Source organism: Typha angustifolia, chromosome 9 (assembly GCF_048772165.1).
Source record: "Typha angustifolia cultivar Huaian chromosome 9, ASM4877216v1, whole genome shotgun sequence".
NCBI classification, from domain to species: Eukaryota; Viridiplantae; Streptophyta; class Magnoliopsida; order Poales; family Typhaceae; genus Typha; species Typha angustifolia.
The window spans coordinates 858,326-883,987 of NC_133247.1; the positions used below are offsets into that span (position 1 = coordinate 858,326).

The following is a 25,662-nucleotide window of genomic DNA, read 5'->3' on the forward strand; positions in this document are numbered from 1 at the left end:
TATGATAATTAATTTGGTAATTATAATTTTTATGGCTACATATATTTAGAGAGAATTCCCCTTAATCACTAATCCCAATGCACACGGCTGGAATTAAAAAAGAGGAGGAGGACTGGGTTATATTTGGAAAGGGGAAATGATTAGCTTTCCAATTATAACAAACGATCAATTTGTACCTCAATTATGTAACTAGTCATCCAGTCAATAGTTTGACTATGACGAGAAGGAATGAGACTAAATCCTTTTTAACTCTTCTAATAAGTACGAGCTACTATATATTATAAGCTAGATTAAAAAGAAAATTATTCATTTTTAATATATGAAATTAGATAATCGAGACGAGGTCTTCATTGGCTTGATAAATTCTTTGGAACAGCTATAATAAAACTCGAGACGAGGTTTTACGTAACACCCGTGAAACTCACAAGAAGAATAATAATTAATGCAGGTTATATACATAATACACGTGAATTTCACGTGAGTGATATTTAATGAACGGTGATCACTGTTGGAACTCATGAATGTGATTAGTTTTTAGCAGTACTTCTTGTCTGAAAAGGTAAGGAAGGGGTCAGTACGTTGCAGCACAAACTGCATTACTTTGGTGGGCTTTATGATAGAGAACAATCATGTATACATATCACCGCACCCTCCCTAATTAACTAATTACTTGTATACAAAATGAGCCCTGCTCTTGGAGGTCATTTTCCTGCCACTGGAGCAAGTTGGGGTGGGGGGAGAGAGGTGGGTTGGGGGGGGGGCACTTTTAGTGCAGGATTATTGAGCTGCTTGTCTCAATAATGTGAAGCACTCGCTTTGTATTCTTGCATAGGATGAACAATCTCTCTTTTGTCTCTTAACTGACAAAATGTTCATATTTAATCTTGAGCACAATCTCATTGGCAGTGTTAATAAGAATTCTTTAGGAAGGAAAACAGTACCTTTCACTACTAAGATTTAGTGCATAAAATATGAAGCATCCGAAGCCTTTGCTTGTCTTTCACACATGTAATCAATTTGTTTGCCAAATGAAACCCATCATTAACCTAAGTTTCTTGGATTTTATTTGGTTGGTTTGGAAAATATCTCATGTCTTGCTTTAGCAACTTGCCCTTCATCTTTGCTTCATTGATGCTCACACTCTACTCATTTTAAGCCCAACATTAGAGTAAAGAGGCCACATGAGTTGAGTACAAGAATTCACATACTTCCACATCGAGTCTTTTATAATTTAATTATATTTAATTTTTTAATTTGGTATATTAAGTTGATTGTATATATATTTTAAAATATACATAATTTATATATATAATACGCACTATAATTTATTGTTATAAATCGAAAATATAACCATTAATTTTTGCATCAATACTACACATTAATTTTTTTTGGCAATTATAAGTTAAAATATAAACTATTTAATATTTACAAAATATAAGAATATGTTCACATTAATTTGCAAATAAGTATTTTACGAAAAACACCCTATATTTTGATTATATTATAAAAAAATTCTATGTTTGTTATTTACAAATAGACTCCCTATTTGTAAATATAAATGCAGGGTGGTTTTTGTAATTTTCTTCAGAGAAAAGATAGAAAAATGTTGAGATAAATCCCAGCTCTGAGTAAAATAGGAAGGGGGAGAGTAGTTTGGATTTTGGATTCAGTTGATAAGGGACCGTTAGTGTTGTTTACTGAACACACGAACTCTAATTGACTTGGGGATTAATTTAATGAGGCACTTAAGACGAAGCAGTTGTGATTTATTAATCCCCTAATTCCCATTACATCATCCCTAAACTTTCGACCTAATTGGGGCAAGTGAGTCCCTTAGTTGGTCCCCTACCAGACCTCACTGTGGGATTTGGGTACGTGGCAAACGGGGAGTTGGTGTGTGATTGGAAATTTGATACACCAAACCTTTGGAAATTACAAGAGAGAGAGAGGAGAGAGAGAAACCTAATCCGAAATCTTAGCCCCTAACGTCACTTTTCCCATGCAGTCACGTGGGGTTGCAAAATAGTCCCTAACTTTTTTTAAATTTATATCAAAGTTTTTTATTTTTTATATTTTGGTTGGTTGGAAATGAGCCATTGGCCCATTGCTTACTAGTATCTATCCAGAGACAATTATACGAGCACTAGGCGTCCAAAATGCATTTAAGTACGTCTATCTACACCGCAATTTTAGCGTGATGTTTATATTTCCACTACTTGCGTACGTCTCTTTGTCATTCCTTTTTATTTTTTAATTTACTTTTGAAGAATTATAAGTCTTTTTATCTAAAATGAATACATTGAACTATAATATATATGTCTTTTGAGATACACAAATATCAACTTTACAAAGTCGTTCACATAAAAACTAGATCTTAGAAGGTTATATACGCAAAAGACCATTAGAATTTTTGGTTTTATGGACCTAAGGCCGATGTTGGGCTTTCCTTCGACTCGATGTATAAATAGGCTGGGCTGCAATGAAGCCCATGTGTTAGTTTTCGGGTCTCGGGTCCGGAAATATTTAACTAACCCGATAAGGTGAGTTGGGTCGAGGACCTCGCGCGGCCACACCTAGTCGAGCAGTCGTCTGCCGGGGAGAGGTGACCACACCGTTCTCCTTCTCGACCGCCGTCTACTTCTTCGATTTCCCTGCCGAATCCAAGATCGTGAACGAGGAGGGGGTATCACCGAAACCTTCGCGTCTTCCTCCTCCCTCTTCTTTCATGGCGCTCTCGGCTTAGATTTTGGCTTGCTTCGATGTCGTCGGGACTCTCTAGGATTTTGCTGCTGGTTATTTGAGGATTCGAAACGCGAATCTTAGTGTCTTGTTTTCCATGCTTTACCTCGGTTTGTTTTGTTGAATTCGAGTGCGTACACGACTAATCGGGTTCAATTTGTGGGAGATAACTAAACCCTAAACCTAATTGTTCTCTCGCTGCATTTTTTTTTATCGAGTTCTTCTTACAGCCTTTTTAAAGATTTTTATTATCAGATGCATGCCCCAAGTGTCTCACACTGTGGATCGGAAGGTCTGGAGATTGTTAGGCTTCTATGTCAACTTGATTTGAGAAGTTGTGGTTTTTTTTTTTTTCGATAATGTGAGCCGATAGGTGAGCGAATCACTTAAAAAGAATTCATCTTTGCATCTCTGTTGAAGAATTTGAATCCTATTGGTTTCAGGTTTAACAGGGCTTTCAATTTTGGATATATTGGACGATCTTGGTATTGGTTTATAATGCTTATAAAAAATTTCCTTGGAGTCTTTTATAAAACGGAATCTAAATATGCGTCGTTCTTGAATTGTCATAGATCCTTAGAATCTTAGATGACATTTTCAATTTGTGCAAGAAAGGTTCTTTTGTCTTCCTTGTACATCTATATGAACAGGATGGTGGTTCTTTTGTTTGATGTGCCTATGGTTCTTTCCCTTGTGCAGTGACAGTCAATATTTAATTATTGGAAGTCTGGAAGGAATAAGTTCAATGGCTACTTCCTCTCCCGTTTCTAGTAACAAGATTGGTGACTCTCTTGGGAGTCCCGCGGTTGTAAATGGCAATGCGACACCTCAGCGGACTACTGCATTTGATACACCAAAGCCAAACCTTCGTGGCCTGAACAAGCCTAAATGCATCAAGTGTGGGAATGTTGCTCGTTCAAGGTACATATACTTGCTCCTTATGTAGTGAATCTGGAACATTTGTTCAACTAATTAGGTAGTGATCTGCATAAACATAGCACGTGGGCCAATACAAACTGTCGTCTTACCTGTGGTGTGGCTGTGTTTGTGTGGTGCAGTGTTAGTTCTACAACATCTTAGCAAAATTATTCATATATATATGGATTCACTTAGAATGTGCTGTTTAGGTTTTCTTGTTTGTTCTGGTCTTGAAATTGGTCAGCTTCATATCATTTGGTCATGTGACATATCATTGTTTTGTTAGGTGTCCATTCCAATGTTGCAAGAGTTGCTGCTTCAAAGCTCAGAATCCATGTCATATTCATGGTATGTAATTCAGAAAAACAGAAGCATATTGGTCTGTGGAGAACTCATCAAAGTGGATTTGGTTTATGCTGATATCTTATGTTATAACTAGCCATGTTAAATTGTGCTTGCATTAGTTAATCATGATTAAATACCTAGATTATCATTAATCAACTTTGTGCTAGCCTATTTTACTCACTTTGCATGTAAAGCGTGTCGTTTGCATGAAGTAATCCTACTTTTGATTTTATAATCATCTTCTAGCAAATGCGGCGTATCTTAATACTTGTATTATGGATGAGTCTTTCAGTTCTGAAACAAAATGGTACATTACCTGACAAGCCAGCACTTTCTAGTTCGCCATCATTGGAACAACCATCAACTGAGACACCTTCGCCTGGGTAATTTTTGAACTTGGAAGCTATAGCATATTCCAGTGTCATACTTTCCTTTTAACACAATTTATAAAATTTCTGGCAGCTCTTCTTGGAGGCTGAATTCACTTAGGCAACTTTCCAACAATTTCTTGAATTCTCTTCGAGTGAGGAAACCACTTAGCAGAAAGGTTGTCAGCTTTTGCAGCTTTGCTAGCTTAGTAGAAATTTTATTTCTTGCTCTTAGTTAATCACTATCAGTGTCAATGTTTTAGGATATTGCAAATACAAATAAGTGGAGGTTTATGAAATTGAGGCAGCACATTCAAGAAAACATTGAAGCTGAAAATGAAGCATTTGAGAGGTATATGCAGAATGTGTGCTTTCTAGAGGAAGCATTCAAGGTGCCGCCGAAAGCAGATGATCAGGCTGCAGCTGCAGCCGCTTATTCCGAAGACAGGATCCAGATGTTGACAGCTGAGATGAAAGTAAGGTTAAAAGCTAATTCTGTGAAGGAAGAGAGATTTAGAGAGAGGATTGGGAACATGTTGGATCAAAAGCTGAACAAGTTGAGAGAACGAGAGCACGCTAATGATGAGGACACATCCTCCTGTCATGATGTGGATTTCCAGAGGGAGCTGAAATCGCTGAAAGAAGTAAAACAACGAGTTGAGAGAACTGCAGCAATAAGTGATCTGCTTAATAAGTTGAATAGAGCTCGAAGTGAGGATGATCTGAGATCTTGCTTGGATATAAGGTGTCAGTTGTTTAACCAGTCAGGAAGAAATGCGATCGATGCATTAAATAATTTGAATGCTGGGGAACCGTCTGCGGGCAAACAAGGCTTAGAGGCTTTGAAGCGCATCACTTGTTCTCTTCCTACGGTGCCTGCCTCTTTTGATGTTGATCAGGACACGTTATCGAGCATTGATATGGAGTTTTCCTCTCTGAGCCAGATAGCAGAACTGTGACAAAAATAACTGTACTATCCCATTAAACCAGTACTCATTGACAGTTGACCACATTTTTCTCCTGTTCATTAGCTGATCAACCCCAAGTCTTTTGTTCTCTTGCAGAGTTCGTTGGCTATGCACTTTCTAGTTTCTACGTGTTATTTATTGCAACTTCTCTCTTTTAGGAGATGATAGCATTTGGTCTTATTTTCCATCATGCTTCATAACAGCATTCCTCAGTAAACTGTTGTATTTTCGTCACTGGAGAATCTCCTATAGGGTGGAGAATGTCACCCCCTCAGCTGTAATATTCTTGTAAAGTGACAATTGATTCTATTCTATATCAAGTTTATTTTACTGAAAATGTACTCTCATATTATCAGGCTGAAATATTGACAGATGCGAAGGCCAGGGAATGGTAATTAATTAATTTGTATTATTTTATATTATTATAGCCAATATGTTTTTTTATTTCAAAAAAGATTCTTATGAGCTACAATACTAACTGTTACAATGGCAACCTGCTTTGCATTGCAGGTTGTGGATGTTGGTAGTACGAAATGAGCTTTTTAATGCGGTTCAAAAATTTAGGGCAGGTGAACTCGGGAAATAAAATTGGCTAGGCAAAAATTGCTTAAGCAATTTTGTCAAGCAACTTCAGCATAAAGCCCTACAGATCTCACCCAACGCCCAAGTTTGGGCTCTCTGATCCATCCAGTATTGAATAGATGAAGTGAGAAAGGAAATGTAAAACTATTCCTTCGTGGCTTCTACTTGGGGTGAGGTGGCAGCTTCTTTTCTGCTCAACTGTTAATAATTTCAAGGCCCAACGACAAGAAAATGAAGCTTGAACAGGTGAACATCACAGGGCGAGTTACAAGGCTGCCTCAGATTGATCAGAAAAACCAATTCTTGTTTATTGAGGTACAGAACCCACACCATTGTTAATTTTGATAAACTTGATGCTATTTTTGCCATGTGTAAGTTGCTTATCACTAGTTTACACACAGTTTCCACTAGGAGAAGTTGAAAGTTGCATGTTGGTAACTAGCCCTGATTTTGTGCACTTTGACATATATTTTCGAACACTAGATTCCAAGTTCTGTTGAAGAAAATATTAGAAATGGATCTCCTAGTGATATATTTAGGAGGGAAACTTCCATGAGTGGGAAAGGAAGACAAATTGCGATAGTCATAAAATGAGTGGTGAGAAGGACCATACAAGTAATTCTTTGGCGTTTCAATTGGCCCAAGATCATGAGGGGTGAGATCATTTTCCAATAGAAGCCAACAGTGAGTAGAAGCCACGCAGTAAGAACTGTCAGTTTCAGTGCATAGATCCAAAGAAGGCATACATCTCAATTCCCCTCTTTGGATGGCAGGCAGTAGATCCTAGTGAAAAGCGTCGATTCTTTTATTAAACGGACTTAAGTTGCGCTCTGGAGGAAGAAAATAAGTATTTAACATGTGATAATTGTTTGTGTTAGGTGACATAGTCTTCAACAGGTGCATTTCAAAATGGTCGAGGAAAGGACTTTGGTGTAGAGTTTTTCAGATTCAATTCAAATGAAGGCAACTCAAGGTGGTTAGGAAGCCATATTTGAAGAGGTCTTAAACAAGTCACGGACAACCAACCCCAGGGAGGACCTTCAATGAGCCTATCCACCTTGCTTTCATCATTTCTTGCATATTATTGTTGTATCTTCCAAACTTTAGAATCTTTCTTCTTCTTCTTCTTCTTTTTCCCATATCTCCTATATAAATTTGATGATTATGTTAAGGGATCTCCATCTGGCCCTCTTTTTTTAATTATCAGGTCCATATACAAAAAGAAATTACCTAACATTCACTTCCACTAGTTTACAGGGATTATTGACAGTATATTCTGTTATTTTTTTTCCCTGATTTAAGCTTCCTTAAGATCATTCCTTGCAAATATACTTCAAAAAAGATTGAGTTGATTCGCGTACGCCAATTAGATGGTGTGTTCACATCAGGCTTGTAATATAGGTAGTGACAGGTGAAAGCCAGTTTTGTAATAAAATCCAATATGCCAGTCATGCATTTCTTTCTTTCCAACTCCCAGAAGTTTTCCCTCTAAATGAATGATGTCCTCCTTTTCCTATATTCACTTTCTTGTGGTTTCTTTCATTCACATCAAAGCTACAACACTACCCAGTCGGACTGGTGCTTGTTTTGAGTGTTGATAGTGCCTCTCATCAGGGAATCTCAAATGGAAAATAAAGGGGGTAAATTATTAAGAAAAAGAGATCATGCCAAGTCTCTCGAGTACTCCAATGTTTCTTCCTTCATGTGCCTGGGCTCCTCGCTTTATTCTCCCACCTCTAACCCATTAATTCGCTTGTGGTCTATTCCGAGTGGAGATCCACAGACTCAATAATGTGTTTGTTCTTCACATCTCGAATCATAATATGCAATGGCATCTAGGAATTGCTGAGTCTTTCAGTGGGACTTCTGTTCAACCTATGCTTCTTAATCAAGGTTCACAGGTGACAGGACTGCAATGATTCTTCAGACATCTTAGGTGCTTAGGACTTTTGGTCTAGCAATATTATTATTACGGTTATGGGAAGAAAGAAAGAAAGAAAAACTTTCCTCAATCATGTCTCAGAAGTAAAGAGTGGATTTGCGAATATGTGGAAGATATTTACATTCACAAAAGGGGCAAGCTCATGGTAAACAACAATTTTATCGTATGAGTTAATGAATAAAGGAGGGGCTGTGGTTTGCTTGTCTTTGACTAGCATCCAAGCTCATAGTCATGGGAGAGCTGTGGTGATCAGTGAGATTATCAAAAGAATCTGACATAGTGGGGAGAAATGGGTTGTTTTGGCATCAAATTAGGTATGCCGAAAGAGAACAAAATGACTTGGTGGGAAGATGGGCATACTCTGAAAGAACATGCTACTATAAAGAGTGGTTGGCATTTTTCTAGGGGGAAGCATTAATAAAGTAGCCATGACTTGGTATGTTCACCAAAGTCCATAATAGAGAAGTTTGTAAGAGGCAGTAGAAAGCAACCCGAGGACAGGCATGAGGGACAATGGCATATGGTTGTGTGACTTGCGAGCATGGAGAGAGAGGTCATAAGAGCACTGAAACACCCACACAAAAGCACGCAACTCCAAGCACTTGTTAATTATAGGAAAAAGGAAGATAAGAAAGATTTGTTGCCTAATGTGCACTAAACTTGTTGTGTAAGTGTGTATCTAGAGGGAGCTTGAGCCTCTTCAAAGTATTGATAATGATGATGTGTGTGACCAATGTGAAAGGTGGAGTTTTTTTTTAAAAAAATAAAAAAGAATTGGCCTAGTTTGTTTGCAAGTGCATCACCAGTTGTAGATCTTAAACCAGCATCTAAACTTAGTAAACAGAAAGCAGATGGAAGTTTGGATGATCATGAGAGAAGAATGGGTGGAGTTGGGGGAGAGAACACTAAAGAGAGACCCAATCATCTACTCTGCATGAGTAGCCGCGTCAGTAGTTCACTTTATGGACTTTCAAAAGACCCAACTCACTTGTAGGGTAATAAAAGATTTCTTCCCTTCTTCTCAATGCTCCATGGTTAGTGACCACTGAGCCATCTTCTAGCATCACCTTAGATCTTTAGCTGGTAAAATATTTGATATAGTAGCAGAGCAGAAGTTGTTGTCAGCTGTCTATGATCTTTACTGCTTCTAAACAAGAACTATTGATAAGACTATTATATATAACATTAGAACTAGTGACTGCAGAATAAGTCTGGGATGAGGTCCACCAGAATCAGACTAGAGGGATGAGGAGGTGTGGGCCCCCTCAACCAGGTGGTTGGCCAGGCCTGCATCAGGATCTGGCTCCCAAAGAACCCCACACTTTGTTTCAGTTTTGCAGGTATCACATTCAAAGATATCTCACACTTTCTGAAAGAGAGACATAACCCCATGAGATATGTAAAGCAAAGGCATGTGATGGGGGGGAAGTATGGGCTCCTCCTCCTATACACAGCTCTCATAATGTTGAGATAAAAAAAAAGAGAGAGGAGAAAAATAGACAAAGCTAGTTGCGATCAACCCAACCACCTAGACCAACCAAGAAGGCACAAGAGGAAAATGAAAGAAAGTAAGAAAGAAAGGGATTTGAAGCCCCAAGGTGTGTACTTAATTTGTGGCAAAAGGATTAGGTGAAGAAGAACAAGGGAATTCAAGCAAAGGAATTAAAATGTCATTTGGGAGTTGGGAGGGCCAGCACCAGCTCATAAAAGGCAACTTGGATGCAAAGGAAAGGGAATCCTGACAACCCCCCCTCCCTTCCCTTCTTTGATTAGCCTCTTATTAATATTTGGTTAGATGGGGATGTATCATGTATGAGAGATTGACCAGCCTTATATTTTATATCACTCTTCTCTTTTTTTCTTGCACTCTTTTCTAGAGGGGAGGGTATGCTTCAACTTTTGTTCAGATCTCCTTGGTCTCCTCTATCTTTATCAAACACTGAAAAATATTTATGTCTATGACTACTACTGACAGATTTGGTATTCAAGATGTCACATGAACCCTGTGAATAACTTCTCCTTGTGGTACAGAATTCATGGTAAATATTGGTGGTGGTAGAAAAGCATTTCAAATGATATGATTTTATTCTCCACTGTGAATGACTTGATTCATGAGGGACAATGCATGTGAAGTGCTGTGTCTTTAAATTGTTATACTGTTGCAAGGGGAGAAAACATATGGAGAAGAATAGACAACTCTCACTTTTGAATAAATTTGTTTTTCCTTCCCACTAGAGATCATGCTGATCTCTAATCTTCCAGTTTAAGGCATTTCACAGGGCCATTTGCTCCTGTAAAAGAACTTTTCAGAATTGTACTTGTTTTATTATTCTACGACACTCTCCGACGTAATGCTTACTACTATTGTGTTAAAAAACCGTCGCTCTATAATTAAATTTATAATTTCTTATTTATATATTTACTCTTAAAAAAGAAACTTCGGATTAAACTTTCGAAAATGTAAGGATTGCTCCACCACTCCTGAGAAAAATTAATTCCATCACAATTCTTTCTTACTAGGTATATAGATTTGATCAACTGTTAAGTTACCACCTACCATAGAGTTAGGCAATTGAATCTTAGGTCACCTCTGTGGTCCATTAAATTTTGAAATTTATGTGCACGTCAATCCACGGCAAGACTTATCCTCTCTACATGACACAACCGGGATTTCTGCAGTGGAGAATAAAAGGAAAAGAAAGAAGAGGGAGGGAGGAAGAAAGAATTCAATATTGAAGGGTCATAGTTTTTCTTTTTTCTTTTTTTTTCCTCTACTTCTTTTTTAATCCCTTGTTTCATTCAACCATTGTATTCTATTTTTTATTATAATTTACTCTATATAGTGCGAATGACGATAAAAGCAAGATATTAAATAGTTTTGATTATAAAAAAGAAAATTTAAAACCACGCACTGTTTTGATGGGAATGCAGAGAAATTCTAACCTCACCTATGTCTCTCTTGTTTGGACCCATGAGAGATGGAGATAGGCATTTAATTTTGTATTGGCATTAGATAGTGCTCAAATTAGGAGAAAGAGTTGAAAATATTGTGAAAAGAACTCCCAATACGACATGGCATTGAGACGAGAGAGGCACAAAAGAATAAATTATCTGTCACTATATCATAATATATTGTATAATCGTAGACAGGTAACAAGATTGACAATGACAAAATTATTACCAAGGGTTTATATTACCCCCCACCCCCACCCCCACCCCAAATGTGGCAGCTCATTAACCATTAAAAATTTCTCCTATAATGTGGTAGAGAAATTTGTAATTTTATCTTATAGGGAATGACAATAACAATCCTTGACGTCTTTTGATGAGATCTACGACGAGTGTGATAAGATTGGGGCGTATTTGTCATTTTGTTAACCGGCTATTTTCTTTTTCTATTTCGAAGAAAGTCTATGGACATATGATTCATATCGAGAAAAGTGGCTATAACTTGATAACTAAAAGAATAAGAAAGAAAGGGCAATAATCTTAGAACATTTGGATGAGATCAGAATATAACAACAACTAAACTTTAGCTGCAAGATTATAATAGCGCAAACACTAATGCTAAAGAGAAAATGGTAGAAAAGAGGGGAAGATCCTAGAAATAAGACAATTTCTTGGCTCACATGGGCGGCACTACACATAAACACAATAAAAGTCTTGCAATTATGGAATCTTTTGTAATTTCGTCAAGCTCGTAGATAGCCTAACACCACGGCCTATCAGTAAACTAAAATAGACAACATGATAAAAGAAACAACTGACATAAAGTTAGACCAGGATCAATTCATAGCATCAGAGAGAGGCATCGGCTGCTTAGATCGGCCTAGCCCAAGTCACAAGTGACGTATTGGTGGCAGAGATAAGGCTCCATCTCTAGTGCCGCTATTGTATGGATCCGACAACAACCAATACAAGACGATAGAGGAGGAGAGAGATGGGTAGCATAGCAAGCAGCAAAGTTGCAGCGATAAGAAGATGGGCTAAAGTCAATATTGACGGTGAGGAGGGGAGATGAGAGATACTTATTAATAGTGGTTATGGTTGTTTTGTCAATACTAGGTGGCCATCATTGCTATGCGAATAATAACATAGGGAAACATTATTTTTCATATTATTTATCTTTTATAAATTTATAATTCAAGCCATAGCTTTTTAGTATTTATATTTTTGAAAACACCCATGAGTTAGGTTGTCAAACTAATCCAGCCAACTCAAGCTCCGCTAGTTAAAAATTGATCAAACAGCGGTTGAACCAGGCTCGAAATTAATTTCAAACTACGCTAGACCATGACAAGCTCGGCTCCCGATCAAATCAACTCTTAAGTTAAAGAATTAAAATAAAAAAAAAATGATGACAACTTAGGCGGTCTAAATACAATTAAACTCTCAAATCAATCAAACATAGTGCTACGAACTTCCACTACTCTTTGCCCTTATCATAGTTCATAGTTTATTAGCAAGAGCTACGTAGTTGCCACGGCAATTAAAGATTAAAAACTTCGTTTGAAGTGCATGCATGATGACATGGACGACAAATAAATGGCTTGCCTTCTTATTCCATTCATATGAAGTTAAAACTTGAGCTAAATCGGATATTACATTGAACACATGCTCTCATGATAATATATATATATTATTAAACTTTTATGTAAATTCTTATTAATGCCTTCCTCTATTTTATTCATTAAAATGGGATAAGGATGGCAACGGAGTTGTTGGGAAGACAGAAGTTTCCAGGTGGGTTAGTATTGGATTAAGGTTAAATGTAACCCTCGAAGATTAGTAAATAAAGAATTAAAATTAACTTCACCATTCAGATACATTATTGTAATATAATTTACCTTTTGTCCTTAAACGTTCAAACACTTAAAATATTATAAATAATTCATTTGTTTCACGAAAAATAAAAAAAATAAAAATAAAAAGTGAATGCTGACGAGTACAATGAACAGTAATAAACGTTAATTTGATGCCTCCTTTTATTGTTGCGTTTCACGATTTATATTGCAAAAAGAGGTCAATAAATTCGTGCGTTAGTATTGGATTCACCTAATTATATTTAGTCCGTGATTAGCATTTTAATCATTTATTAATTTCCACCTCCCGAGGACGAGTAATAGTATTAGTTGCTGGGCGTGGCGTGCATGAATGTGACTTTAATCTACACATAAACGGCTATTATTAATATAATTATATCATAGTTAACAAAAATAAAGACCATAATATAATAGAAGTGGGATTTATTTATTTATTTATTGATATCCACAAAAATTTAGACTCATATTAATTAGTACTATAATTAGTCATCACAAATCAAAGATTTTGACAAAGAATAGCACCAAAAAGAATACTAATTAGTCTTCTTCTTTCCTCTAGAAAGACCCACAAAGAAAAATAAATTAAGAGTATAAATCATATCCAGACAAAGCATCTGACAAACCAACCAAATGGATTAGGTTGAAGGGCTTAATCCGCATCTTCTCCATTGTAATTGACAACACGATGCCTGTTTAATTAAATTATTGATTCAAAACTTCAAACCATCTGTGGTAATCCCATAGCACTCAATTAGGAGATTTTCTTTTTTAATTAAGTTATTTTTTCAATATTTTTTTTAATTTAGTTTTCGACAGTAATTATATAGAAGATAATCTTAGATTAGAATTTGAATTACAAGTTGCAAAATAATTTTAAAAAAAATTAAAAAAAAATCAAAGAATAATAGAATATAGGCTATAATTGCAGAAATAAATAGTAGTCATGAATCTCTTATGGACAAACAATTGGCAGGCAGGAAGTGCATCACACCACATCATCACATGCTCTCTTGCATCGATTACCAAAAAATATTAAATCAAATCCACCAATTAAGGAAGGTGGATTAATTATTCAAACCAAAACAAGGAGGAGGAGGAGGAGGAGGAGGAGGAGTAGGAGGAGAAGAAAAGGGGGGAAAAAAGGCCATCATTATAATTATAATTATTATTTTTTTTCTTCTCATCTCTCTCCTCCCCCACCCCGGTCCATGAGAAGTGTGCGCATGAAAGAGAGAGCATAATAAGAAGCCCATCTTTGGACTGATTCCTTCGTTTCCACCGCGTCTCTCTCGCTCTCTCTATTCGACATCGAAATCTTTGGCGAAAGAAGCAGAGGAGGAGGAGGAGGAGGAGGAGAGAGAGAGAGAGGGAAGAAGCTTTCTTTGGCTTTTTTCGCCTGTGATTGATTCCAGCCGTTTCTTTCTCCTTTATTCCCACACCTCTCCTTCTCTCTCTCTCTCTCTCTCTCTCTCTCTCTCTCTCTCTCTCTCTATATCCTTTTGAGGAATCTGCCTTCCTTCCCCGTCTTTTGCTCTCTGGAATCCAACTATCCTCGATGGCGGTTGCCCAATACCCGTCCAACGTTCTATTCCTTAACAGGTATGTCTCTACCTTCCCTTTCTTTATTGCGTTCATTGCTTCGGTTTGTGAAGAAAAATTCGAGCTTTTGGAGTGATTTCTTCATTTGGGTCGGATGCAGAAGCGAGAAAGATAGCAAGGAGATGGAGTTGAACCAAACCTTCGTCTCCAATGGAGGTAAGGCACCGAGAGCACACTTGGCTATCGTATCTTTCCTTGTCTACAAGGGAGGATTCTGAGATGGGTTTTGCTACGTTTTGGTCAGGGAGTGGGAATCCGAGGAAGAGAGGAAGGGAGTCGGCGGCAGAGGTGGCGCAAATGGTGGCGCCGCCGCCTCAGGGATACCATGTCAACCTCTGTTCCACCGGTTTGCGCCTCGAATTCGAAGACCAACGGCAGACCCAGAGCCTATCGAATCCCATCCTCTCCTCTTCCTCTTCCTCGTCTTCTTCCTTCGTCTTCTCCGACGAAATCGCCGCCCAAATCAATCTACAGAGGGTCGAAATAGAGAAATTCCTCCACGCCCAGGTACTCTTATCTCCTGGTCATCCTCTTTTCTTGCGGTTTTTTTTTATTTTTTCCTCCTTCGGTTTTGGCTTCAAATGGGTTAAATTTGGGTGCTTGGGCTCGTCCTCTCATAGGGAGAGCAACTGCGGCGCACGTTAGCGGAGACGCGGCAGAGGCACTACCGTGCGCTGCTGTGCGTGGCGGAGGAGGCGGCCGCGCGGCGCCTGAGGGGAAAGGAGGCGGAGGTGGAGCTCGCGGCGCGCCGCGGCGCCGAGCTGGAGGGCCGGCTCGCTCGTCTCAGGGCCGAGTCAATGACGTGGCAGGCGAAGGCGCTCTCCGGCCAGGCGGCGGCGGCAGCTCTCCATACGCAGCTCCAGCGAGCCGCCGCTGCGGCGGCGGAGCCGAGGGAGGAGCTTTGTGGCGAGTCGGCCCCGGCCGACGACGCCGAGTCGGCCCACGTGGATCCAGTGCGAGTCGAACCGGACCGGGCTTGCCGGTCCTGCCGCTTTAAACCGGCTTCGGTGGTTGTATTCCCCTGCCGCCACTTGTGCCTATGCGAAGTCTGCAACGTCGACAGCGCCGGTGACGACTTCTGCCCAGTTTGCCGTTGCGTTCGGAGCGGAAGCGTCCAAGTCTTCCTCTCCTAATGAAAAGTTTAAGATAAAAAAGAAAATAAAAGAATCTACAAGTACCAAAATGCAAAAAACAAAAAAAAGACTAGAAAAAAATAGAGCAATCTGTATAACTCTCAAGCTTTTTTTCCTTTTCCTTTTTTTTTTTAAATTTTCTCGGGATTTTCAAAAAATTCAAAATCTATATGTTAATTCTTTTTATCACACTTTAATTTGATGACACCGTGTGCGTGCGTGCGAACGTGTGTTTTGGGCGCGTCTCGGCTGTCCGATTTTGCACGGACGGTTACAACAGACCGTGTGCCGCGTACTTCGTTCTTCCAGCAGCGGATCCTAATCAGGCCGGACGCTTTAGAACCAATCTGGGCTTCGTAAGCGGTCGGCCCACTAAATGTGGGCTTCTTTCCTTTCCCTCATTGACAAGGCCCATTAGAGCTAGAAACAAATTAACTAAAACATTATTTTTTAAAGATAAGTAGTTTAGTCTTGTTAATTTGATTTGAAGACTAATACCAAGTTAATCGGTGGATTAAGTGAGGGAGGGAGGTAGGTAGGTCTTGCTTCTTCCCTTCGGTTAATTTTCCTGGTAAGCCCTTGCAATGTTCTCTATTTCGATTTTGGTCCTAAAACACCCCCCAAAATTCCAACCGAGCTTTTTTTTCTAAGCCCTGGCGGCACTCCTAAGTATTCTTGCTTACGTCTCTTGACTTCGTATTGCGGTAATGATTCCGGTTTGAATGATCTTGTCCAGGTACCTCCCAGTTTACGAGTTAGGGTTCATTAATGTGAGGATTTGGTAGTCGAATTTGCTCGTTTCGTGAACGATTTAACTAACACTTCACGTGATAGTGAGGTTTTGATTTGGAAATCTTGAATAAGAATTCAAGGAAAGTGTGGTCTGTTTGGTGATTCTTGTGATCCTTTTTGTTCCTTTTAAAAAAAAAAAAAAAATTTGTTGTTTTCTTAGCAATTATTTTTAAGTTGCTTTTAGATGGCAAAATCAAAGATAAGACATGTTGTTCTCTTACCATCTCTTGTGTCGTGTTTTCAATTCTTTTATTTTATTTTTCAGGTTCTTTATTGATCTAATTACTTCCCGTGTTGGTGATACCAACTCGAACTCTTATTAAGAATCTGCTAAAGTAAAACCTGCCAAGCTACCCATGCCAAGCTACCCAGGGGTGGCAAAACTTGACCCGACCCGATAACCCGACATGATAACCCGATTGTTAATTGGGTTTAGGTTTAGATTAATCAGGTTCGGGTCATAAACGGGTCAACCCGCCTAACCCGATTATTAATTGGGTCGTGTTCGGGTTTATGCCTCTGACCCGCTTGACCCGTTTAAGTAAATGGGTCGGGTGACCCGTTTAACCCGTTTAATTTTAATATTGTATGAATTATTAGGATTGTATTTGTATAATACACCATTTATATATAATAAATCAGTAAATATTAAATTTTATATATAATTTGTATTAAACGGGTTAGACGGGTCGTGTTAACGTGTCGGGTTAACACGACTCGTTTAAGTATACGGGTTAGATGGGTCGTGTTAGCGTGTCGTGTTAACTTGACCCGTTTATTAAACGGGTTAGACGGGTAGTGTCGTGTTACCCGTTTATCAATCGGATCGTGTTCGTGTTTACTAAATGCAACCCGTTTATTAATCGGGTCGTGTTCGTGTCAAGGTAATGTTGACCCGACCCGAATCTGATCCGACCCGAACTCGTTTAACCCGACCCGATTTGCCACCCCTAAAGCTATCCTCTCTAAAGCTTTGGCGTTTTGAGAAGCCTTGTAGATTGGATTTTCAAAAGTTATTTTTGGAATTACATTTGTTAAAATTCAAAGAAATTCTAGATGATTACCTATACCCGATGTTGACTTTTACTAACCTAAATGTCTAACATACTAACCGTGAGTTTTTATTAGAATGGCTAAAGATGTATTTTGGATGAGCCAATTCAAGTGCCGCTAAGTTGTATTTTGACCCTCTGGCTTTTGACTTTTGTTTAATGAAGTTCTCTTAACTGGGTTGGTTACTCGTATTGCAAATATTGCAGACTTTTCCTAACCACCTGAGAAGATCTACCCTCACCCTCCGCAAGTTGGTATATCATTCATTCGTACCAACTTTTTCCTTGTGATAGTAATTGAAGAAGAAGAAGAGAAACTTGGTTAAAATACTTGTTAATTTAATCATCTGTGTGATCTGGGTATGTTTATAAAAAGTAGTATAAAAGAAAAAGGAGAGAGGGGGAGAATGCCGGGCGGTGGGGGGACACTCGTGTGAGTCCGTACTGCTTCCACGTGCAATGCAGAGCCACCAACATGGAGAGATCTGATGCTTTGGAGTAATCAAAAGCCAGAGAGAAGGCTGAGGAGGACCAACTACTGTTCATGTGCAACTCGACAGGGATCGAATCAAACTCCACACCTTTCCTTTTTTCTTTTCTTTTTTTTTCTTTTCGGTTAAAAACAAATTATTTTGATTCAGATTTTTCAAAGTGAAAAATGATTGAAGGCACAATATACAGAATATTATGGTTGATTGGGGATTTTTATTTTATTTTATTTTTAATTTTTATACCAAACTATTAATATTAAAAATGTTTATTTATTTTATTATTTTAGCTGCCAGTGAAGTATTTTATTTATCAGTAAACGAAGGAAACAATTAATCTTATCCGTGATTTATATATACAAATTGGTGAACTTATTAATAATTTTCAGATAAAAATCTTAGGTTTTTTTTTGCTGCACATAAAACGCAGATTAAACCAACTTCTTATATAAAGTAAAAAGATATTAAATTTAATAATATTTTCTTTTTTTAGGTATAATAAGAAGATATGAAATATGACTCTTTTGATGTTAACTCGGGTTAAAAAGTTAGGAAGAGGCTTAGTTTTGTAAAAATAAAAATAAAAACTCTTGATTGGGTCTTATAATTAGCAAAGCTAATCATATTGTCTATTTAATGTACCCAACTCTAGTACAATATCATGCGATTATTACTGTTCTCCTCCATGTGAGTTGTGACTCATATAATAGTAGTATCAAATGGTGATTAGGTACTATGATTGGGAGTATTAGCGACATGATAGGTGAATACAACCTTTTCTAATTGGCTCCTCTAACTTTCTTTCTGCCTAACAAAAGGGTGGAAAGGACATTGAAGAGCTTAATCCTGTGGGCCTTCCTCTGTTTCACAGAAGTACTCAAAACCAATTCAATCATTGATGCACTTCACAATATATAAGAAGTTAACTCTAAACCCACCACTGCACTGTAACGATAGAGACGTATTAATTCGATAACAAAGTTGATTTATATGGATGGAGAGAGGATTACTCTTTGTATATCTAATATATAATTAAAGGAAAAGAGAGAAAGAGAGTAGAAGCTATAGCCCCCACCGAGGTTTCTTTGCTTGCGTCGAAGAGAGAATCCTCGAGAGTTTCAATAGATTATCTTTTGATTAATAAAATCTAAGAAGTGGATGGACAACTGGGGAAGATTACCACCTTGGAACACTACAAATTTGTTGTAATTATTGAAAGGAACTCTAGTGGCGTTTATTATAAAGGAGGAAGTTATTATGAGTAAATACATTTATCCTCTTCTCGTAAACAAAAATAAATAAAGCGAAAGGAGGTGAGAAGAATCCACCTACAGTTCTCCGTGTTATAAAAGATCCAAAAATAGGAACAGAGGACACGTTAGGAATACAAAGGCGACCTGCCCATAGAAGGATCTGCCACGTGTTCAGCTTAGAAGGAGAGCTCCCACGCCACTACCACGTGGGCCCAATGGGCCTGTCGTCTCGGACTTGATGACGGGCCCCACCCCAAGTACGAAAAGACGCAACTGTGAGAGGGACTGCGCGCTACGCGACAAAGTGGTCCCGGGTAAAGATGGTGGACGTGACGCCATAAAAGAGCGACCGGAAGGTTCGGCCCCCGTATTCCCATGATACAGAAGAGCGACCGCCGGAGCCGGTGGAGTAAAAAGCACAGGTGACTCACCAATAACTACGAAACTGCCATTGGTGGAGCCATCATGCTTATTGCTGAATCAATCAAATATCTAGAGTACATTTATCAAAAACTTCCTATGCTTTTTCGTTATTATTATTTACACCCTGTCGCAGGATATTTATCGTGTATTTTACTTTCAGCTCCTCATACGGTCTGACTTTATTGTCTTATTAACGTGGATTAATTTAACCATAGATATAAAATAACTTTACTTACTTTTACAGTTAAATTCTCTATAACTTTAAATATTTTAGAGTTAATATTCTTTAATATATCATGTGAAAATTTATATAATAATAAAAATAAATTATGTTACCATATTTCTCTCTCTTATCTCCAGGAAGATAAATAATACTATATGTATAGTGCCAATCTCACCATGAGATGGGTTTTTTATCGTAATTTAATAGAAAAAGAGGACTAATATTACAAAGATACTATCACAACTCGCAAGCCAATAGTTTCCCATAGATTACTGAAACCGCCATCCATTGTTTTAGTCCCACATCTCTTGCTTCACCCACTCCTATAACTCCCCCCCTCTCCCACTCCTCTGCCCCAAAGCAACCCAATACAGAGCTCATAATACTACTACTACTACTACTACTACTACCATGGACTCCTCTTCCTTCTCTTCTTCATCTTCTCCTTCTTCCTCCTCCTCTTCTGGGTCTCTTTCTACCTCGGATCTGGAGGCAGGCTTCTCTAGAAGCGCTGTGAACCCATTCGCCTTCACCCCATCTTGTGCCCATAAGAGAACCATGGCGGCTCCTCCCACCTTCTTCTACGACTCCTTCGACGACGAGGAGCCCCGCTACTTCCTCCACGCTTGCTTCTTATGCAAGAAGACCCTGAGTAGCAGCAGGGACATCTTTATGTACAGGTAAAAATCCCACTTGGGATTAAAGATTTGGAAGTGGGTCTTTCTGTAAAAAAAAAAAAATTTCTTTTCAATTTATTGAGTTTGGTTTGTTGGTTTTGAGCAGAGGAGGCACGCCCTTCTGTAGCGAGGAGTGTAGGCAAGAGCAGATTGAGATGGACGAGGCGGAGGAGTCGGAGAAAAAACACCAATCTTTGAAGGTCTCGTCTATAAAAGAGCAACAGGTGAAGCAAAGCTCTCCGGAGTCGCAAAAGATACCAGTCTTGGCTGACGCCGTAGAAGCTTGGTAGATGGAATTAAGACGATCAAAATTTGCAAAGAGACCCAGGAAATGATAGCTAAAAGAGAAGCAAAATTTGCGCATTTGCACAAGCAACAATAGTTGTGGACTTTCTTTGTAAAAGATGGAGCGCATGTGCAAAGGATCAAGGAGGGGGGGTTTGCATAGATACACCTTTTGTATTTGTATCATATTTGCATCCTACTGCCTAAAAGATGGCAGCGCACCGGTGGTGGTTTAGTGGAGCTTTTGAACTTGTTTTAAGTTTTTTTAGAAGCTCTCATGCAAATAAAATTTGCAACATTTTTGCCAACGTGTCTCATTTTGCTATAGTAAAAATAATTTGTCTGTGCACTTCTCACAAGAAACATAGCGATTTCATAAAACCTGTCACGAATTATTTTCTTCGTCTTCTTCTTCTTCTGGAGTATTTGTCTCAATCATACGTTTTTGTTCGTTCGTTAACTTAGCTTTCCATGGGAACAAAATAATATGGGCAAAGTCCATGGTTTCACATAGTGAGTCCAATTCTGTCACTATTTTTAATTTCAGCAACTTAATATATCTTTTCTTGTCAATAAAGAAAAGGAATCGTTATAGTTATTGTCAGAAATTTCCACCTTGAAGCACACCAACCAGGAAGCAGGAGACAACTTCCATCACTCCCCCAATTATTTACTCACTCCTCTTGCAAATAATAATTATAAACTCCTTGTGCCAAAATTAAAGAGGAAATAAACGGTTGGTGAGACGGTCCACGTGTGCTGAGTGTGCCCTGACATGCTTAAGCGTCTGTCTGAGTCAGCCGCTAGCTGTATCGGAAAAATAAAATAAAACAAAATAATATTTGCAAATAAAACCCTATACTAATGGAAAAAAAGAGATGGGGAATCGAGAATATATTTTTTTAATACTTCCTTGAAAAAATCAAGTCGTTGGTCCACAAAGACAAAGTAATGTTATTAGAAAATGACATGGGCCATCCAACTCGTTAGATATTTGCTCGACATGTGCAATTTATTAATTTAATATAGATTAGGAGGTAAATTGCAATTTGGATATTTTCGGTAGTCTATTTCGGGCCTAAGTTACGTGGGCTTTCTCATGATCTTTATGCCCTTTGGTATTTATTGGGCCACAGTTTAGTTGTGCTGATCCAATCCAAAGTCTTCTTCCTTAATAAACGAAGAAGGCCCACAAATTAAATCAAGGATTTCTGTAGCCCTTCTGAATCTTTTATTATTTGCAACTGTACCCTCTTGAAATTAATATTTACATACATATTCTCAAAATACTTCATTTGAAAAATATTCACTAGGATTTCACTGCAAAATCCATAGATTTTGAAGGATACGAAGACAACTACGAAATTAAAAAGGAACATATGCAAATAAAAATCTTCTTTGGAGGTTATTCGTGCAAAATACCTCATTGATCACGGCGGCGTACTCTTTGCAGCTCGGGCCTGCCCGATGCAAGAATCCGAAACTGAAGGTCTACGTGGACACTGGTAGTTGCTCCACGTGGCAGTTCGTGCTAAAGCAACGCCGACTAAGACGTTGCGAGCTTGCCCGCTCGGGGGATAACGGATCAAAAAGGATCTTATTCATATTACCCCTGCTGTAATAACGAAATTACAAATTTGACCTTCAGCTATTTGTTTTTGTCTCAAGTGGGACTATAATAAATTTATTAAGTGGGGATTTGAGATAGTTCCACGTTCCACGTCGAATATAGCTGTCCATTTTTCACAATAACCTTTGTTTTGAGATGCTTAGTAGCAACAAAATTATTCACGATAACCCTTTTTATATTATATATATTAATATGTCGCATTTCTATTAGGAGGGGCTTAAGCCTTAAGAAAAAGGTTGGGGGCATTTGAGGGTCCGTACGGACGCGTACACAATTTACTACTAATTGCGAGACAAAGAGTAAGCTTGATCCTAACGCAAATGGACAAATGTGGAACTGAAAATGGTATACGAAGGAAATCACCATCAATTGCAAGGGCTATTCCGTCATTCGAACTCTTAGTCCCTCTTCTTTCTTTCCTTCTAGCGACTACGCGATCGCGTTCTCGGTCTCGTTACTTACGTGGTAACGTGGAGCGCAGAGAAAAGAACCAAAACTCTTCTCTCGCTTTCTCTTCTCCTCTCCCGTATGATTCCTACTTGGTGGGCATTTGGGAAGACGATAGCAGGATACCGAAGGAATCGAAGATGTTGGAGGACCAGGTCGCCTTCTTCCTCCAGAAGTATCTCGGCAACTACGTCCGGGGGCTTAACAAAGAAGCTCTCAAGATTAGTGTCTGGAAAGGTACAAAACCTAGCGCTCCTCTCCCCCTCTTTCTTCCTCTGCACATTGATTCGCCTCTGAGGTTTGCAAACCGTAGACTACGATCGCGATCCCAGTTTGTTGACGCCCTTCGTGTTTCTTGATGTCGAAATTTGCTCGAAATCTGTCAATTACGGCCAAGATGCAGTTAAATTTCCTCATCCCGCCATTGTTTCTTGAGTTGTCCCCGGAGGAGAAGGAGGAGGGGGGTGGGGGTGGTTGGGGGGACTGGGTTTCTCGATGGCCTAAATTGCCCGAAATTCTTTGAGTGGTGTTTTCTGATCTTAACGGTCCAACGGAGTGGTCTTTCTTGACCTCTCGTGATTGCTGACTGTATTTTTGGATTGAAGTTTATTGTTTTGTTGATGGTAATTGCGGCCTGAAATTTCCGGATTGGTGTTTCGTCTATTTGGATGCAAGAATTTGATGCCTTTTGGATCTTACCGGTCCAATGGAGTAATCTCATAGGGTTCTTGATCAGTCGTTATTGCTTACTCTGGATTTTGTGCAGGTGATGTAGAACTAACAAACATGCAATTGAGGCCAGAAGCACTAAATGCGTTGAATTTGCCTGTGAGAGTTAAGGCGGGATTTCTTGGATCCGTGAGGCTTAAGGTTTGTGATAACTACCTGCTATCGAGAGAACTTATTACAGGCTATACAGTGCACTAGTGATTGGCTATATTGGCTGTCATTCAGGTTCCGTGGAGCAGATTAGGGCAGGAACCGGTTTTAGTTTATCTTGATCGTATTCTCATTTTAGCGGAACCTGCGACAGAAGTTGAGGGTCATAGTGAAGATGCACTCCAAGAAGCTAAGAAGACTAAAGTGAGGGTAAGAAATTTGGATTTTGTTTTTCTTTACATTCACCTTACGTTATTGAGTTTGGTGATAATGTATTGTATTTTCCGTTCCTGCTTTTGCAAAAGGAGCTGGAAATGAAGCTACTGGAGAGCCAGCAGCAGCTGAAATCTGAAATGGTGCGCCTAACAACTAGCCTTTTTGATCTTGTAAAGTATGTATTATGAATTCTGTAGATTGACGATGTGGCATTACTGCTCGTTTTTAACATGTTGCTTATAATCTTCTTTCAGTAGGTTCCTACACCTCAAACCTTTTTGGCAAGGGAATTCAAATAATTGCTTTTTTTTTTTCTTTCTCTAAGTTCTTCAAGATTTAAGATTTACTTTGCTTCGTGGTACTTTCAAATGAGGAAAGCACACTCCCTCGACATCCTGCCCCTCTTTCCCTCAATAGTATATGGTTATCAGATTGATGACTCTTTTACGACAAAAGAATAGAGTACCCTAACTCAAGGATGGCTTTGCCGGTCCGACGACTGCGTGTCGGTTTCGGTGCCGATACGAAGCTTTTTTTTTTTTCCTATTTCCCATTAATTATTATAAAATCAACTTTAGTTATTTTCTTAGCAAACATGATATGACATATTTTTCTTATTTTTATCAATTATTATTAATCAACTTTAGGAATAACAACTCATGCCTAATTTTTTTTGTTATTCTCTAATATTTAATCAAATCAAATAGTTAGCTCATATTTTGTCGTCTAATCTTATTTTTTTGTCTTTTTCTTATTTTCATCCACCAACTCCTTTAAATGTCTCTAAAGCTCTCATAAAGTGTTAAATATAATTATATTATGGAGTGTTCAATTATTAATATTAGTTTTAATGAATATATTCAATCATATTACGTGTTGAATAATATTTATATTTAGCTATTGTTTTATCTTTAATAAAATATATCACTAATAAAAATAAATACATATATTTAAATCAAAAATTAAAGATTGATTTTTTATTAAAAATATGTCAAATGTGTTTTATGATGGTGTGGCACGAAACATGCCATTGGCATGGCCATCGTTGCTCTAACTTATACGTTTATTGTTTGGTTAGGATGATGCACTCTAATTTTAGTTTGATAAAAAACAAGTATGTAAAGGTATGTTGAGAAGAAGTCTCCTTACCTTCTTGTTGGTCTTGTAGGTTTCGGAGCAAGATTTTGTCTTGCTCTTTTCTTTACAAAATTTGGTACCAGTTTCTGGTGGTTGATATCGAGCCATTAGCCGGTCATAAAGCTGACAGTCTTGGCTCAATGTTTTTGTTTCTTGCAATAAACGAGAAAGTGGCTTACCACTAAGAAGCATGCCTTCTCTTTATTGTTGATATTTGCCTCTTTAAATGATCCATTGTGCTTTAGTTATGAGATTTAGGCTAATGAAGTTGTCCTTTTTTAACTGGTATATATTTGTCATTGTTGAAGAATGCCTCATGGCTTGGATCGTTGATTAACACAATTATTGGAAATCTCAAGCTCTCAATTACCAATATCCATATAAGATACGAAGACATAGAGAGGTACTCTTTCATCTGCTTCTTAGTATTGTTTTAGTGTATATAGAAGCATTTTGACTTGTTTTTTTGTAGCAATCCTGGCCACCCATTTGCAGCAGGTTTGACACTTGCCAAGCTTTCTGCGGTAACTGTTGATGATTCTGGAAAGGAAACATTTATCACTGGGGGAGATTTGGATCGAATCCAGAAGGTTTATTTTCTTCTGTTTTTCTGTCTGGGTCCTTTAATGTATGTTTTCACCTAACTACTTGTTGGACCGGCCTTTTAGTATCATGCAGAAGGTGTAACACTTAATTAAATATTAATTAGCTGTGCTCTTTGGTGTAGCATAAAGTGTTATGTA

General features: G+C 38.3%; 4 protein-coding genes across 6 annotated transcripts in view; all 4 read left to right on the top strand.

Moving 5' to 3' along the window:
• Nucleotides 1-2,527: 2,527 nt before the first annotated feature.
• On the top strand, nucleotides 2,528-7,120 carry LOC140767634 (uncharacterized). 2 transcript variants are annotated; one of them, XM_073107627.1, is made up of 8 exons: nucleotides 2,528-2,683; nucleotides 3,439-3,660; nucleotides 3,944-4,005; nucleotides 4,295-4,385; nucleotides 4,465-4,549; nucleotides 4,634-5,729; nucleotides 5,849-6,235; nucleotides 6,799-7,118. In XM_073107627.1, exons 2-6 carry the CDS (start codon nucleotides 3,485-3,487, stop codon nucleotides 5,327-5,329), a joined length of 1,110 nt encoding a protein of 369 aa, XP_072963728.1. In that variant the 5' UTR covers nucleotides 2,528-2,683; nucleotides 3,439-3,484; the 3' UTR covers nucleotides 5,330-5,729; nucleotides 5,849-6,235; nucleotides 6,799-7,118. The 2 variants fall into 2 exon arrangements, with proteins under 2 accessions (XP_072963728.1, XP_072963730.1); XM_073107629.1 differs by having other exon boundaries at nucleotides 2,588-2,792; nucleotides 6,799-7,120.
• Nucleotides 7,121-13,805: 6,685 nt separating this feature from the next.
• LOC140767690 (BOI-related E3 ubiquitin-protein ligase 1-like) lies at nucleotides 13,806-15,604 on the top strand. The gene is made up of 4 exons (XM_073107684.1): nucleotides 13,806-14,284; nucleotides 14,385-14,440; nucleotides 14,529-14,791; nucleotides 14,905-15,604. Exons 1-4 carry the CDS (start codon nucleotides 14,241-14,243, stop codon nucleotides 15,415-15,417), a joined length of 876 nt encoding a protein of 291 aa, XP_072963785.1. The 5' UTR covers nucleotides 13,806-14,240; the 3' UTR covers nucleotides 15,418-15,604.
• Nucleotides 15,605-19,936: 4,332 nt separating this feature from the next.
• On the top strand, nucleotides 19,937-20,918 carry LOC140767061 (uncharacterized). Its single transcript, XM_073106822.1, has 2 exons — nucleotides 19,937-20,328; nucleotides 20,432-20,918. Exons 1-2 carry the CDS (start codon nucleotides 20,060-20,062, stop codon nucleotides 20,613-20,615), a joined length of 453 nt encoding a protein of 150 aa, XP_072962923.1. The 5' UTR covers nucleotides 19,937-20,059; the 3' UTR covers nucleotides 20,616-20,918.
• A 1,772-nt stretch (nucleotides 20,919-22,690) lies between these two features.
• LOC140766688 (uncharacterized) overlaps nucleotides 22,691-25,662 on the top strand; it is a 45,679-nt gene continuing 42,707 nt past the window's right edge. Inside the window, exons 1-6 of one of the 2 annotated variants that reach the window (XM_073106233.1) lie at nucleotides 22,691-22,924; nucleotides 23,454-23,557; nucleotides 23,642-23,776; nucleotides 23,872-23,922; nucleotides 25,228-25,322; nucleotides 25,392-25,509. In XM_073106233.1, the coding sequence (XP_072962334.1) occupies nucleotides 22,828-22,924; nucleotides 23,454-23,557; nucleotides 23,642-23,776; nucleotides 23,872-23,922; nucleotides 25,228-25,322; nucleotides 25,392-25,509 (600 nt within the window). In that variant the 5' untranslated portion in view covers nucleotides 22,691-22,827. The remainder of the gene's footprint in view (nucleotides 22,925-23,453; nucleotides 23,558-23,641; nucleotides 23,777-23,871; nucleotides 23,923-25,227; nucleotides 25,323-25,391; nucleotides 25,510-25,662) is intronic. The other variant, XM_073106234.1, reaches the window with a different exon arrangement.

Coding starts and splice junctions, on each gene's coding strand:
- LOC140767634 (XM_073107627.1), top strand. CDS start 3,485: ATGGCTACTTCCTCTCCCGTTTCTAGTAACAAGATTGGTGACTCTCTT. Junction 3,661..3,943: donor GGGAATGTTGCTCGTTCAAG/GTACATATACTT, acceptor TTGTTTTGTTAG/GTGTCCATTCCAATGTTGCA. Junction 4,006..4,294: donor GAATCCATGTCATATTCATG/GTATGTAATTCA, acceptor TGAGTCTTTCAG/TTCTGAAACAAAATGGTACA.
- LOC140767061 (XM_073106822.1), top strand. CDS start 20,060: ATGGACTCCTCTTCCTTCTCTTCTTCATCTTCTCCTTCTTCCTCCTCC. Junction 20,329..20,431: donor AGGGACATCTTTATGTACAG/GTAAAAATCCCA, acceptor GGTTTTGAGCAG/AGGAGGCACGCCCTTCTGTA.
- LOC140767690 (XM_073107684.1), top strand. CDS start 14,241: ATGGCGGTTGCCCAATACCCGTCCAACGTTCTATTCCTTAACAG. Junction 14,441..14,528: donor AACCTTCGTCTCCAATGGAG/GTAAGGCACCGA, acceptor CGTTTTGGTCAG/GGAGTGGGAATCCGAGGAAG. Junction 14,792..14,904: donor AGAAATTCCTCCACGCCCAG/GTACTCTTATCT, acceptor GTCCTCTCATAG/GGAGAGCAACTGCGGCGCAC.